Here is a 14,171-nt window from a genome sequence, read left to right as displayed (position 1 = left end):
TCACACAACCTCACCCACCCAGGTACGCTCACGAGGGCATCCTGCGCTGTGCCCGTGCCATCCGGGACCACCTGGACGACCTCACACTGCTCGACCAGCTGCTGTTCGGCGGCCGCAACGCCGCCCCCGCGCCGCCCGGCAGCCGCCACGCCCGCGAGCTCGCCGGCGAGGGCGCGGGCACGAGCGGGTCCGCGGCCGCCGCGGCGGCGGAGCGGCTGCGGGCGGCGCTGAAGGGGCGGGACTGCCGGGGGTGGAAGCTCATGATCACGGGCCACAGCCTCGGTGGGTGCCTTGGCATGAGCCGCGGCGCCTGGGCGCCGCAGAGCCCTGCAAGCCCGCGAGTTCAAGCAAAGGCGTGGGCCGCGCCCTTGCCGGCGCTGCGCCATGTGTGGCCCCGACGATGCGCAGACGACGAAACACGTTCCACTGTTTAACAGTCCGACGGCGGCCCACGCGCTGCCGCTGGGGACCAGTCATTGACTGAGGGGCCTACGACATGTGGACCGGGCCCAGCTGGACCCCTTTGTGTGCGTGCAACCGCCTACGCCGCCGTTGAAGGAATCCGACTCTAGATGCGTGCATCCTGCCTGTGCTGTTTGCTTTGATATCATCAAAGTGCATGCATCGCGTTCACCCTCCCCCGGCGCCCAACTGCAGGCGCGGGCGTGGCCGCGCTGCTTGTGATGCACTACCGGGCGCGATACCCATCCATCGACGTGCGCGCCTGGTGCTACGCGCCGCCGGGCGGCCTGCTGAGCCCGGGGGCGTCGCTGGCGCTCGAGGATTACTGCTGCTCCCTCGTGTCATCCAAGGTGGGGGGTGACGCGTACGCGGCCCCTTCAGCCAGAGCCCGCAAGCCCGGCGCGCGTGGGGATACAAAAAGGAGGCAGCCTTCAAACCACGCGCCGTGGGCTTTAAGCGGCGGCGCACCGCACCGCGCCGCTGGGCGGGCGGGGTTTAGTCCATGGATCGTCTGCGCGGGTGCGCCTCGGCGGCCTTCCCACGCTCGTATCAAAGTCGCCGCAGCAATTTGCACCAGCCTCATGTCGGTGCTGCAACCCTGGGCACTTGAAACGCACACATCGAATAGCAATCATACTACCCGCAGGACATGATCCCGCGCATGTCCCTTTGGACTGTGGAGTTCCTGCGCGCGGAGCTCATGCAGGCCGCGCTGCGCTGCAAGGTGCGGCGCTGCCTTGTCTTTCCCCTTTCGCTGGCGTGCTGCGCGGGCGCCGTGCACCCGTGCCTCGCCTCCGCGCGCTCCCCTCAACTGGCCCCCGCAGCTGGGGGGGGGGGGGCGCCGGCGGCGCGACTCGAGTACTGGCCACGCCTGTGGGCGCGTGCGTTCGCAGTTCAGATCTGCTGCCTGCAAACGCCCTAAGAGCTGCGGGGCGAGTCGCGCATGCCGCGTCCGCTCTCTGGAACAATCACCCCCAAGCGCCTGCCCATCTGGTGCGTTGCAAAACGCCTGCCCATCTAGTGCTCGTGCTCACACACACGTTACAGGTCTCCAAGACGCGCCTCCTGCTGGGCACCCTGCTGGGCCGCACCTGGCGCGAGGACGAGGTGCTGCTGCCCTTTGAGCAGCTGCCGCCCGAGAAGCTGGCCAGGCGAGCCGCGGTCCCCGACGCCGACGCTGCCTGCACGCGAGCGCATACCATAGGGCTGCCTCTGTGTGTGCTTGCTCTGGTGACTCCCCCCCAAACACACACTTGCGGCGCGGGGCGCCATCGCTACCTCTTGCATGCGCAAGACATCCGCCGTTCGACCCGCTGCAGCCTGTGGCCTTGGACCTGTATCACCCCTTCCATCCGCCCAAACCGGCCCGCATTTATCACGTGCCTTACACGCTATTTCTGACATTAGTCATCCCACACAATTCCGTTGATGCAATCACTCGTTTTAAAAGGTACGAGGCATACTGTCATCACGTGGAGACTGACCAGATCCAGGACCCCCTGAGGGTGAGTCATGCCGAGACCAGACTGCACCGCTGGCTCCGCCACGCGCGCGGAGCTAAGAGCGCAAGGGGATACTAGGCAGCGCCCAAAGTCCAAGCTGCGGCCCGCGGCACGGGCACCCGGGCGCGTCAAGGGCACCCAGCCGCCTGTGTGGCCGCTCGTAGCGAGCCCTTTTGCTTGCCGCAGCGAAGCCTCACGTATTTCTGGCCTTGTCTTTGACCCTCCTCGTTTTGCCTCCACCCTGCGGCGCCCCCAGGTTCGAATCGCCCGAGAGTTTGTCCCCCCTGGGGCCGTAATCTGGGTGGAGCGGCGGAAGTTACGGCCGCCGCCGCGCGAAGAGAGGGAGGGCGCCCCGCGGCAGCAGCAGCTGGGGGAAGGCGCCGACCCCGAAGCCGGCGGCGGCGGCGGCGGGCAGACTCCGCGCGGCGGTGGCGGCGGCGGCGCCGCCGCGGCGGCGCGCGCCCTGCTGTTCGGCCCCTGGCGGCGCGGCGTCACCCGGGGCGGCGATGGGGGCATCAGCGGCACTTGGAGCGGCAGCAGCGGCAGCGTTAGCAGCAGCAGGGCGGCGGAGGCGGAGGCGGCCGCGGCGGCGGCCGCGGCGGGGGCGGGTTCCTCTGGGCAGGAGGATCTGCCGAAGCAGGGGCTGCTGGGGCCGCGGCCCAAAGTGCGCCTGGTGGCCCACAGGTACACCGGAGAGGAGCTGATAGCGGGTGAGATGCAGCTCCCCTCAACATCCTCCCGACGGCCGGCCTGCGCGCGCCTTGTCGCTCGTCCCACACGCCCCGCATAACGGCTGGCCCCCCCTCTCAAGAGCCGCGCGTCGGCGGAGCTGCCGCACACTGCTGCAAATTCGATTTGCGCCCTGCACACCTGATGTCCGCTTGCGGGTATGATCGATGCCCCGTAAGTGCTGCCACCCAGCCACCGGCTCCCCAACCGTCAATGCTGAACTTTAAGCCCCTGGGTCGTCCCAACTCCCAAAACTGCAGGCGGCATGGTGGTGGCGGGTAGCATGTTCTCTGACCATGTGCCAGTGCTGCAGCAGAGGCGCCTCAAACAGGTAATCTCGTGCGCACGCGTACCACACCCACGCGCACGCACCGCCGCACCAGGCGCTGCTTGCCTGAGCGCTTGCTCGCGCAACAGCACGGCGGGCCTCCCAGGCCTCCGTCGAATAAATCTGGTGGGCCGTGGACGCCTGAGGGACCGCACACCATGCATGGTTTTCGCACACATGGCTAAAAGTGCAGAACCGCCCCCGCACTACCCCTGCCCCGCAGCTCATCGCGCGCCTGTCGCAGCGGCGGCAGGATCAGACGTGCGGCCCCCCGCGCGCGCGGCCCGCATGCGCGACGCCGGAGCCGCCCTGCGCCGCGCCTGGGCAGCAGTAGGAGCGCAGCCCGCGGCTGCGCCGGCGGCAGCTGGCTGGGCGCGTGCGCGTCGCTCCGCGGCGTTAGCCGCGACGCCTGCTTGCGGTGGCCATGCTTTGCATGTGTTGGCTTTTTCACCCTATTGGTGGGGCCGCACCAGCAGCAATGCTGGGTTTATTGATCGAGTGTGACCACCCGACTTCCACAGTGATTGATCTCTCCCTCCCATTTTCCTTGCACCCATTTCTTCACGGCTTCACTGGGGTGGCCAGCGCTCTTTGGTTGCGGCTTGGGCCAGTGCATGCGGCAACTCTGGTTGCGTGGTTCATGATCTCTCATACAACGGACATCTGACATGTGGCGTGCGCCGTGCGAAGTGTGACGTGTGGCGTGCGACTTGTGACGTCTGACGTGTGGCTGCACCACTGATTTCTGTCCGCCCCCAGGATCGAGGCGTCCCCCAAGCTTTGGCGGCGAAGAAGAACTTTGAGCTTGCGCAATGACGATGCTTGGTTGGGGCAATCGGACAGCAGCATTGCCTTGCTTCTGTGGGGTCGGCCGCTCCCTCAGGCAGCCGCCCCTGCGTTGCAAGGCGCGACATACACCTGACGCATGTGACTGATACGGCGGGCTGAGCTCAATCACTTGGAGAGGCACATGCTTGGTTGTTGGGATTGCAGCGCGGCACCCTGAGTATGCTTACGTCATCTGACATCATCCTGCCCATGAGAATTCAGCCGCATGCTTTCGTGGGAACACCGCCAGCTGGCAATAGAAACAGCGTGTAACAGTTTCTTCACTGATCTGTTGCACACTATAGCCTGGGTCCTATGGCAGTGTGTGCAAGTCCAATCTTTGATGCGCAACTCATTCGCCGGCCACCCTTTCCAGCAGCTGTTTCGGAGGCCCCTTCTCTGCTGCGGCTGTACAAGGGATTGAGGCGCGCTGAGATGAGCTGCCATAGCATGAACTGAACCCAAGATCTGTTTTTGAGAACTCAAAACTTTGCTTCTGACAGCAGCAGCGCCCTTTTCACCCGTGAGTGCGACACAATCTCCAAGGGGCCAGAATGGGGGAGGGTTTGCCTGGGCCATGCCGGCCGTCATGAGAGATTGGTCATGCCAAGTCACAGGAGGGAGGATTGCTGAAGGCAGCTTGAGGCCGGGTCAAGAAGCTCGCCAAACGCCTGGCAAAGTCGGCTGTGGTGGAAGGGGGGAGGCGCGCTTCGAACAAGGTCAAGACGCGCATGGGCTATCTGCTGCAGTTGGGGCGCGGTAGCCGGACGTCGGGCGTGCAAGCAAATACGAAGTGGGGCGGTGCAGGGTGGTCGTATGGCGGATGACACCCCCACGCTGTTCTTAAAAGTAAGGGCCGCGCCCCGCAAGACAGGTTGGGCCAAGAAACGGCCCTTGCTTTGATCATCTTTTGGGTGAGGTGTGATGCAGCAAACCTCAAGGTACGGAACACGCTGTTTGTCGGGAATGCGGCGCCTGGCAAAAAATGGTGGACAAGGCCTGCAGTCCAGTATCAGCATCATCACACCAGTGCCATGACGCTGCTGTTGATGAGGTAGGGGTTATCGAACCTCGTGGCGTCCCCGGGCAGCTTCCCGGGCAGCGGCAGCAGCCGCACCGCCAGCGGCTTGCGCAGGCGGCAGGCCAGCAGGGCGGTATCCATGATAACACCTGCAAAAGCACCCAGAAGCACCTCGTCAACCTCCACGCCAAAGTCGTAATCGTCGCTCTGCCCCCAATCCTCGCCGTCGCCGACGCCGCGACTCTCCGCCTCGCCTTGCGCCTGCCCGAAACCGCCGGCTGCGGCCGCCGGCGCCCCGGGCTCGATATCGGCGTACACATCGGCCCAGCGCGGCCCGGGGCCGGGCACCGGCACGGTGTCGAGGCCACAGCCGCAGGCCGCGCTCCACTGCAGCAGCTGCGCGACCGACAGTCCGCCGGCCGCGGCGGCGGCGGCGAGCCCCTGGTCCTCGCAGACTGCCAGCATGAGCCCGCAGTAGCCTGGGGGGACAAGGGAGTGTGTTGGTTGCAGTACTGAGTGGCTGGGTCAACTGTGTCATTGACCACAACGAAACATGTTTCTCCTCGCGCTGAAGGCCCCCTCGATCAGGCTGGGACGACCAGACCCCTTTCCGCGTCGCACAAGCCCACGCCCTGCGCGGGCGCCGCCCCCACCTGTTAGCCGCAGCGGGACCGCCTTCAGCGCCCGCGTCGCCGCCCCGCACGCCGCCAGCGTCCCGGGGCCCCCGAAGCGCCCGTAGCCCAGCCGCTCGAACGATGACGTCATCGGGGGCGTGTCCAGGCCGGGCGCGATCGACGTGTCGAGCCCGAGGTACCGGAAACCTCGACCGCCGCCGGCGCCTGCGCCGAGGCCCGCGGCGCCGCCCTCTGCGACAACGCCCCCCTGATTCTCGGCAGCAGGCGCGGCGGTGGCGGCGGCGGCGCCGCCGCCGGCCGAGGCGCCGGCGCCGCAGTCGGCCGGGGTGGGCCCGAGCTCGAGCGCGAGGGCGGTCGCCTCCACAGGCGCGAGCGCGGCGAGCAGCGCGGCGGTGAGCGCGGACTCCGCTGCGGCCAGGGGCAACGGTGACCCCGCCGGCGGCCTTCGGTCCGCACCGCCGCCGCCGGCTGCGGCGGCCGCGTCTGCTGCTGCTGCTTCTGCTGCACCTGCTGAGTTTGCTGCCGCTGCGGAAGCCCAGGCGTCGGCGAGTATGCCGTCGCTCTCGATGCCGATAGCAAAGCAGCCGGCATTGGCGTCGGTCGCCGATGCCACCGGGAAGAAGGGGATGCCGGAAGGACCGCAATTGATGGCTTTGGAGGGGGGGGAGACCGGGTGGCAGGGTGAGGCCGTTCATGTTAGGATTGCTGCCAAGGAGGGAGCGGAGGGCTGGGCCCGAATGGGGCGTTTTGAGTGGGTGGCAGAGCCACGTGAGGGGTTGAGTTGGGAAGGCCAGAGGCGGGCACGAGCGACGGGATGGGCGCGGGCGGAGCAGCCGCTTGGGTCATAAGCGGGTGGATGGTGGGACCATCCACGGGGCGGGTGACCGAGGATGGGTGGAGCGGCCGCTGGGCGCGCAGCGCGGCCGCGCCGTGCCGCGAGTCGCGATGCTTTTCTCCCCAGCTCTCACCCGCAGCGAACCCAAAGTTTCGTCGCCCGTCCGTGAGCGCCGCAATCTGCAGCGCCGCCGCGGCCGCGCGGCGCGCGAGTGCGCCGCAGGGCGGCTCGGCCGGCGGCAGTGCGAAGCTGCAGCTGACGGTCGAGGTGGTAGCCAGCAGCGGCTGTGCGGGGGATGAGGAGGAGGGGTGGCGCCATGGCCGATGCCTTTACGCAGATTTGCCTTGAAGGGGAAGGGACACCATGCCCCTTGTTACAGCTGACAGCGGCACGAGCGGTCAGCGACGCGTCTTGCTGCTGCGCGTGGGCGCGCCCGCGCGCGCGGCGTGGGCGCCGTGCCGGGTGCGGCGCGGGCGTGAAGGTGCACAACACAAGGGTGCTGCCTTGCGGCCGCCTCAGAGCGGCAAGGGGTCGCGCTGCGCCGCGGGGCGCGGGAAGCTTCTCACTGGGAGCCACGGGAGGTACTCCTCGCCAGTGACGCCGCCGAGTGACATCATCGGCACGCCGCAACGGTGCGCGAGCAACTCCAGCCGCCGCGCTGCGCCGGCCAGCGCGGGGCCCGGGGGGCCCAGGAATAGGTCCAACGGCTGCGTGGCGATGCGGAGGGTTTGCACCTCCAGGCCTGTGGGGTGGCCGGGTGGGGAGTCGGGATGGGCGGTGATCCGGGAGGTGTGGGGGCGGGGTGAGAATGGAGGATGGGGGTCGAGGGCTGGTGTATGCGGAAGGAGGGAGAGAGGAGCGGTTGCGCCCGTCAGGCCGAAGGGCAGGTTGCATGTGCAAAGGTCCTGCGTGCATTGACAACATCCATCACCCCACGGCCTCCACTCGGTCTCACCAAGAGCTTCAAACGCCGTCTGTGCCCGTGCCAAGAAATTGCCTGCTGCCGCCAGCTCGGGCTCCCATTGGGCCTCGTCAGATGGCAGCTTCACGAACAATGTGACGGTTCGGATCCGGAAATTGGGGGCCATGGCAGGTGGCGCTGCGCTCCCACCGCGCTGTGCCGCCGCCACACAAGCAGAGCTTGCGCGGTTTCTACGTGAAAGGTGCGCAAATTTGATGGGTGTGCGAAGGCTGAAAAGCATCTAAAATATGTCAAGTGATGCTACAGATCTGATAACAAGATCATCGACAATTCGCCCATTGGAGATGCGGATTATCAGATGGTGAGCAAGCCTGATATACATACACGGCATCGCTTGAGGCCTACACGGGCGTCAACAACCTGCTGCTGGGCTAACATGTGATGGCATGACTCAATGACTCAACGACAATTGCCGCCCCCGGCGGCGTCAGCGCTGATGCTGATATGAACCGACCCACCGCTGCATCCAATAGCATGCAGGACACCATTTCAGACCATGCATGCCGCACGCCACCACGCAAAGCAGCACAGCAGCTTGCAACCCCATACAGTGAGCACGAAGCAAACAGCACCACGTGCCTGGAGGTGGGTTGCGGTATGTTTGGAACAGAGATACGAGTATAAAAAGTCTATGCAAAAGACCTGATCAACCTTGGAAGCTGAGTAATAATAGGTGTCGAGTTTCACACAACAAGTTTGGGCTTTTATATGGGAGATAAATTTGGCGGAGTCTTGCAAAAACAACTGCACGGTGCGCCCCTTCGCCTGCCGTAATCAAGCAAGGCCCCCAACAGGCCACGCCCATCATTGTTCGCATGGCGTTTCTTACTTATTCCACCAATTCGTGAACCGTGAACCAATTCAATGGCTTCGCCCATACCTCATACCGTTGTTCGTGGGTGCTGCAGTCGCCAGCTTCTGGAGCCAGGCTCATGGGATTGGACATTTTACACCGGAAAGCAACACTGCAACTGCAATATTACGTTCGCGGCTGCTGTTTGAGCAAGGGGGCATCAGTGCCCACTCACGACTGGCTGCCAAGCAAATAACACTTATTCCTTATCAACCATTTTCCCTTTGTGCCACAGTCTACCTGTGGGGTCTGGGCACCAACGCGTTGCAACTATGTAATATGAATACAATCGCCATGAGCAGGGGTGGCGGGGCTGTGTCTGTGTCGTGACCAAGGCAGGTAAGGGATCCCATGAAATCTGCACAAGTTGACTCGTGCAGGCCTTGCTGGCAACGTTGGCAGCGAGGCGGCGGTCATCCAAGCTGGGACAGCAAACAGTTGATAGACCTCCACGCGTAGCAGTGCTCGCAGAAGTGTGGGGGGAATCACTGTTCCCTTCAGATGTTGGGACTGCGGGAGCCCCCGCGAAAGGCGATGTGGCAAGGCTGCACAGACCGCATGCGGCCAGCCACCTGCGCAGGTGGCTGGGCGCTCATACCATATATGCTGTGGCCCCAGGACGACATTGAGGACGTTGTAATGTCCAGTGCTTGCACGCTTCCGCGGCCACGCAGGCTGCCAGATTTGAGCTCTGCGACAATGGCTGGGAGAGTGGAGAGTAATGTGGCGGCTACATGCACGCCGCTCAGGACGAGCGTGGACACTGGCCACAAGTGCATGTCCACCTGCAGCGCGCACATGGGCAGATTTGTAAAACACAATTGGGGTTGCAGGTCTTGCTTGCGATGGGAACATGCAGTGCAGCGCATGGATCTGCATCAGCGTCAATACCCTCTGCCTGCCAACTGTCCCTGCCTACTGTGCACCGCCCCGCGTTTGCCTCATATGATCTGCTTGCATGCGATTTTGGTGATAAAAATTGATCAGGGCAGACTAGCGCACTGTGGTGGATGTCCCTGCGAGCAAAATATGCTTGGCGAAGCCCAGTGGGGCGCGCCGACTGCTGTGCCTGTGCAGCTGCTGCAGGCAAATGTGATGTACCTGCGTGCCTTCACATCAGCAAAGCTTTCCATCAGGCAGTATAAATGTTATCTATAAAGTTTCTTGTTCACCTGTGGAATCAAATACGGCCCCTCTAAAATCCCGCTCAAAGTGGTCAACGTGCATGGCCGCTCGCATGCGCTGAAGAGCGGAGGGAGGGCTGGGAAATAATGGCTTTGCACATAGGATCTCAGTGCTTCGTGAAGTCTGGGTCCTGGGGGGACCGGCCTAGCTTGTTAGTGGGCACCGTGCAGGCGCAGAAGCAGAACGGGAAGGGAAAGAGAGTCTATGAAGTCAAGGTAATCAGATGTGTGGTAGCTGCAACCAATTCAGCATGGTGCACGCACCCCAGCTGCAGGGTAGGACATGCTGCAGCTCTCGTCCCGCTGCTGAGTTGCGGCGGTGTGGCGCCGTTCACCGCTGCACTCGCAACACTATTCTACTATTCTAGAGCGCTAGTGCACCTTTTGTCCAACCCATCTCCCTCTCACCTCAAAGACGACTGATGGGGAGCGCTACACCTTCAGTCCAAGCATCGTGTTCCCACCTCCACCAGCCAAGCTGCTGACGATTACGCAACCCGCCCTGCTGGCTCGTGGCCAAGACGTGTGGGTGCGGCGGACCCAGCCCGACATCTATGTGCCAGGATTCTACTGCTGCGCGTCGGGGCCGGGCTCACACCGCGTGTTCATGGAGGGTGAGCGACGGACTGCTGTAAAGGCCGCCGCTGCCGTTCAAATGCTGCACTATGTGTCGCCCTCACCAGCCTTGCGCTGGTCGTCATGCAGCGGCTTGCAACCGCCGCACCATCGGGCTGGTTGCCCCCGCAGTGCAGCACACGGGGGTATGTGAGCCCTGTATCCTGGCCCTGCCTTTGGCTGCAGATTCCGGAGAGTTTGAGACGGTGCCCGCTGGACGCCTGCAATCGGCGCTCCGCTTCGTCCGCGACGGCTGGCAGCGGGTGGCCCCAAGAGACGAGGACCGCCACGCGCCGCGGCCACTGGGTGAGCGCATCGCGGTGAGCGGCTGTGCACGCATGTAGGGACTGGGGGACTCACGAGGCACTGGGCGGAATTCAAGTCCTTGGTTGCGTGGGGTGATGCACGGGATGAGGTGCAAGCAGTGCAAATTCACCATCTCACCTGATTTTGGGCAGTCCTTGCAAACGCACCCAGCCTGAATGTCCCATGACAACCCTTCACCAACATCATTACTACGCTCCGTGCACCGCTGACGTGGCAACCTCGGTCACGCCCTTGCAAATGCAGGTGATGGTGCCGACTGGCGACTGGGCCGAACTGGGGGTGGAGGCAACAGAATTACCTGCGGATGAGGGCGGCGAGTTTGACCCTGCCGGCCCAAACACCTGCATGCTCTACAGTTTTCGAAGCGCCAACAAGCGCCAGGAGTGCATCCACGGCCCCTTCCGCACGCCGCTTGATGCGCTTGTGGCGCTTTCCAAGTTTCAGCTGTCGGTTGGCAAGGGCGAGGCCTCAGTGCTCAAGAGCCAGACAGAGATCGAGGAGGTGAGGTAGCCCCTTCCACTCTCACACATCTTTGCCAGGAAGGGTCTCAGCTGCAATCGAGGTCCTCAGCCTTTGCTTGCCTTCCGTGGGTGCAGGTGCAGCAAAGTCGCCGCAACCTGCCACAGGGTTGACCTTTCAAGGCTTGGCCATGACAGGGCATGAAGGCACTGGTGGCCGCACTGCACTTGATTTTTACCAAACTCGCACCACAAGCTTCCATCATACTACACTGCGTTCAAACCCCCATACGCACGCGCACGCACGTGTGTGTGCACACAGAACACACACGCACACACACACGCACACACACACACACACACACCTCCTCATCAACTGCGAAGTTCCACGCAAGGTACTACATTGGCGCCCCTGAGGGCCGGCTGGAAGACTTCAAACAGCTCATGGACAAGGCGCGTGCCCCGTTCCAGATCCGTACGAAGGTGCCTGCCGCCAGGCCCCAGCGCGCCCCCACCGCGGCCGGCAACAGCGGCGGCGTGGCGGCGGGTGGCGGGGACGGCGCGGCGGCGCCCGTGGCGGCGTGCGGCCAGGCGGCGGCGGGCGGGGGGCCCGACGTTTTCACAAGTGTCGGCGCACCGCGGCGCGTGCCGCCTGCAGGCGGGGCCTCAGCGCCCACAGCAGCTGGTGTGGCAGAACCCCAACAATGGCTCCGCGCGTGGCTCGCTCGGGGCGCCAGCGCCGCGCTAGCGCAGCTGCTGCCGGTCGCCGCAGCTGCCTCCCCGCCGGCAACTGCGCTGCCGGCCGCACCCAGGCCTGCGGAGTCCTGCGATTCCCCTGCCCCCGTCTCTTCTGGGCCTCCGGGGCTGCCTCTGTTGGGAGACGCCCTCCCAGCGGCGGTGCGTCACTTGGGCAGCCCGGCCGGCAGCAGCCTCGCATTTGCAGGATCTCCATATAGCCAAACCAGCACGATGGCGGGCGCGACGGTGAGTGCGACGGTGAGTTCGGCAGCGGGCGCAGCGGCGGCGGCGGCGGCTCCCGGCTCGCCTGGTGTCAAGCGCGCCACGCCCGAGCGTGGGCCGGCTGAGCAGGGGTCGCCCCTGAAGCGTCCGGCCCTGCCTTCCTCCAGCTGCCTTGCGGCGCCACCCATGGCGCCTTCCGCGGCGCCGGCGCCGGCGCTGGCAACGGCTGCGTGTATGCAAGCAAGCAGCGACACCTGCCACGGCTGCGTGCGGGCCGACGGCGGCAGCGGCGGTGCTTGCGCAGCCAGCTGGCGTTGCTGCGCTGGCGCAGGAGGGGCCCCCACAAGAGGCGGCGCGCTCGCCGACTGCCAGGTTCCGCCTCCGGCCGTTCGACCTCGCCGTAATCAGGGCCAAGGCGGAGCACGAGATGACAGGATTTGTCAGGTCCGCGCTGCAGGGCTTTGAGGCCTCATCAAGCGAAAGCACGGTGCAGGCGGCGGTCGCGTCCCTAACAGGCAGCGGCATCGACAGCGTGCTGTCGCTGCTGCGCTGCCGCAAGGAGCAGCTGAGCGCGGCGCACGGCGTGCCGCCGGGCGTCACCGACGCGCTGGCGGCAGCGGCCCTCAGCAGCGCGCCACGCACGGCGCTGGCGGGGTGGGGGGAGCCGGTGGCCAGGGCGCGGGGGACAGTGGTGCACACAATTCCAGGCGCGGGCGCGGCCACCCTACTGGCCCCCGAGGCAGAGAGGCCGCCTGTGGCACAAGCCCTGAGGGGGCAGCCAACAGAGCCGGCCAACGCCGTGGCAATAGCGCCTTCGCCAGCGCTCATGCTGACTGCGGCGGCGGCGTCTGCTGCGGCGGATGCGCTCGCGCCACCGGCAGCTGTGCGGCTGGGTGCAGCGGCCCCGACTCTGGCAGAGCCCGGCCTCAAAGCGGTTGTTACTCAGACCATGCAAGCGCTTGGTCAGCCCGGGCTGGCGGCTTTTGTCACCGCGCAGCTGGCGTGGCGCGGCCAGATCACAACGGTCGCAGCTCTGCGCGGCCGACCGGCCCCTGACATCGCCGCAGCAACCAGCATTGGGCAGCTGATTGTAGAGCGGCTCCAGGCCACCGCCCGGGACCTGGTGGCCGGGGGATAATGAGTCAATGCAAACGGCGGCACCTTTTTTGTGCTAGCTACCAGGGGCCCGAAAGGGCGCCGCACTCTGCCCGCGTGGCTGCTCGCCTCCGCATTGTGCCCTGCACAGTTTTTCACCTGCTTGCATGAGTGGACAACTCGCCAAACCGTGCTTTGTCTGGGGGTGCCGGCGCTTCGACGCGCGCTTGCTTGCTGCCAGCCGTCTCGGCCCTTGTCCCATGCATGCGGCATCTCCTGGCCTAATCCAAGCTGTAGCCCTGCTCACACGCTCTGCTTGCTTGGCTGTGACCACCAGCGTCACTCTCTCATCTTTCGGCCTTCCTTGTGCGAGGTGTGCCCCAACTGCATGGCAATGCCTGGAACAGGGGCTGACCTGTGTCTGTGAGCACCCTGCTGCTGCGCCTGCAGCCTGGAGATCAACCTGCGGCTGCTGGCCTCCACTGCGTCACACTTGTGGTGCATGGCCGCTATCTGGGGGTTTGACTGCGCGCCCATTCCTCAAACCTCCACCCTCACGCAGCTCTGGCCACTCTTAACGCTTCAACCTACACCACACACTGCGTGCTGCAATGTTGCTCACCTTGGCTCACCAAACATGGCGTTCACCGCAGCATCCTCCAACTCGCCTCCTTTTCCTTGTCTGGAGCAACTCATCTGCCCACGCCGCCGCCGCCCATGGCGCGGGTGTTCTTGCCGGCCGTGCTGGGTGCTCTGTGTCTGTTCAATCACGCATTTTGTCCTCGTGCATGCACTGTCTGTGATAGTGCACCCCTTACTTGCACCCTAGCCCTGCACCCGTGCAAGCTGTGGTGCAGCCGATGCGCCTTCAACCGTGTGCAATCGTCCTGCAAAAGCAGGTTGCGCGCAGCAGCACTTAGTGAGTGTTTATGTGAAACAGATGAGCCGTTCCCAAATGGCCCTTGAAACCAATCCGGCAGTGTGTGTGTGTGTGTGTGTGTGTGTGTGTGTGTGTGTGTGTGTGTGTGTGTGTGTATGCTTGCCCATGTATCGTCGCCAGTGCAGACATGAGTGTGGGCATGTGTTGTGGGCTGGCCTTCACAAGGGGTTCAGAGCACGCGCGGCTGGTGGAGGGGGACTGCCGGAGCCGCGGGAAATGCCCAGGAAGAGCCCCGGCTGTCAGGGTGCCGACGTGAGGCAGGGACGCTGGGCCATCCCTTGGACTCGAACCCCCGTGACACACTCCTCAGCCCCCATCCCCAAAGAAAATCACAGCAACGGGACTTTACGTGTGTATACCCCCCTCTAGAAAGAATGTATTGCACAAACGCATTTGCAGCACAGCACAATGCAAGGA

At 64.6% G+C, this 14,171-nt stretch overlaps 3 protein-coding genes across 3 annotated transcripts; 2 read left to right on the top strand and 1 right to left on the bottom strand.

Annotated features, from left to right (window-relative positions):
• Positions 1–260: 260 nt before the first annotated feature.
• MNEG_7877 (hypothetical protein) lies at positions 261–3,355 on the top strand (the record flags this gene model as incomplete). Its single annotated transcript, XM_014043652.1, has 8 exons — positions 261–282; positions 658–812; positions 1,109–1,186; positions 1,510–1,676; positions 1,913–1,967; positions 2,221–2,674; positions 2,954–3,024; positions 3,245–3,355. 8 exons carry the CDS (start codon positions 261–263, stop codon positions 3,353–3,355), a joined length of 1,113 nt encoding a protein of 370 aa, XP_013899106.1.
• Positions 3,356–4,870: 1,515 nt separating this feature from the next.
• MNEG_7876 (hypothetical protein) lies at positions 4,871–7,428 on the bottom strand (the record flags this gene model as incomplete). The annotated part of the gene is made up of 5 exons (XM_014043651.1): positions 4,871–5,349; positions 5,524–5,913; positions 6,474–6,624; positions 6,907–7,082; positions 7,296–7,428. The coding sequence occupies 5 exons, from the start codon at positions 7,426–7,428 to the stop codon at positions 4,871–4,873; spliced, it is 1,329 nt and encodes a 442-aa protein (XP_013899105.1).
• Positions 7,429–12,146: 4,718 nt separating this feature from the next.
• Positions 12,147–12,857, top strand: MNEG_7875 (hypothetical protein; the record flags this gene model as incomplete). Its single annotated transcript, XM_014043650.1, has 1 exon — positions 12,147–12,857. One exon carries the CDS (start codon positions 12,147–12,149, stop codon positions 12,855–12,857), a length of 711 nt encoding a protein of 236 aa, XP_013899104.1.
• Positions 12,858–14,171: the final 1,314 nt, after the last annotated feature.

The sequence above is a fragment of the Monoraphidium neglectum genome (genome assembly GCF_000611645.1).
Source record: "Monoraphidium neglectum strain SAG 48.87 unplaced genomic scaffold scaffold01437, whole genome shotgun sequence".
NCBI classification, from domain to species: domain Eukaryota; kingdom Viridiplantae; phylum Chlorophyta; class Chlorophyceae; order Sphaeropleales; family Selenastraceae; genus Monoraphidium; species Monoraphidium neglectum.
Note: the sequence above shows the minus strand (reverse complement) of the source record. Positions and strands in the feature narration are given on the sequence as shown.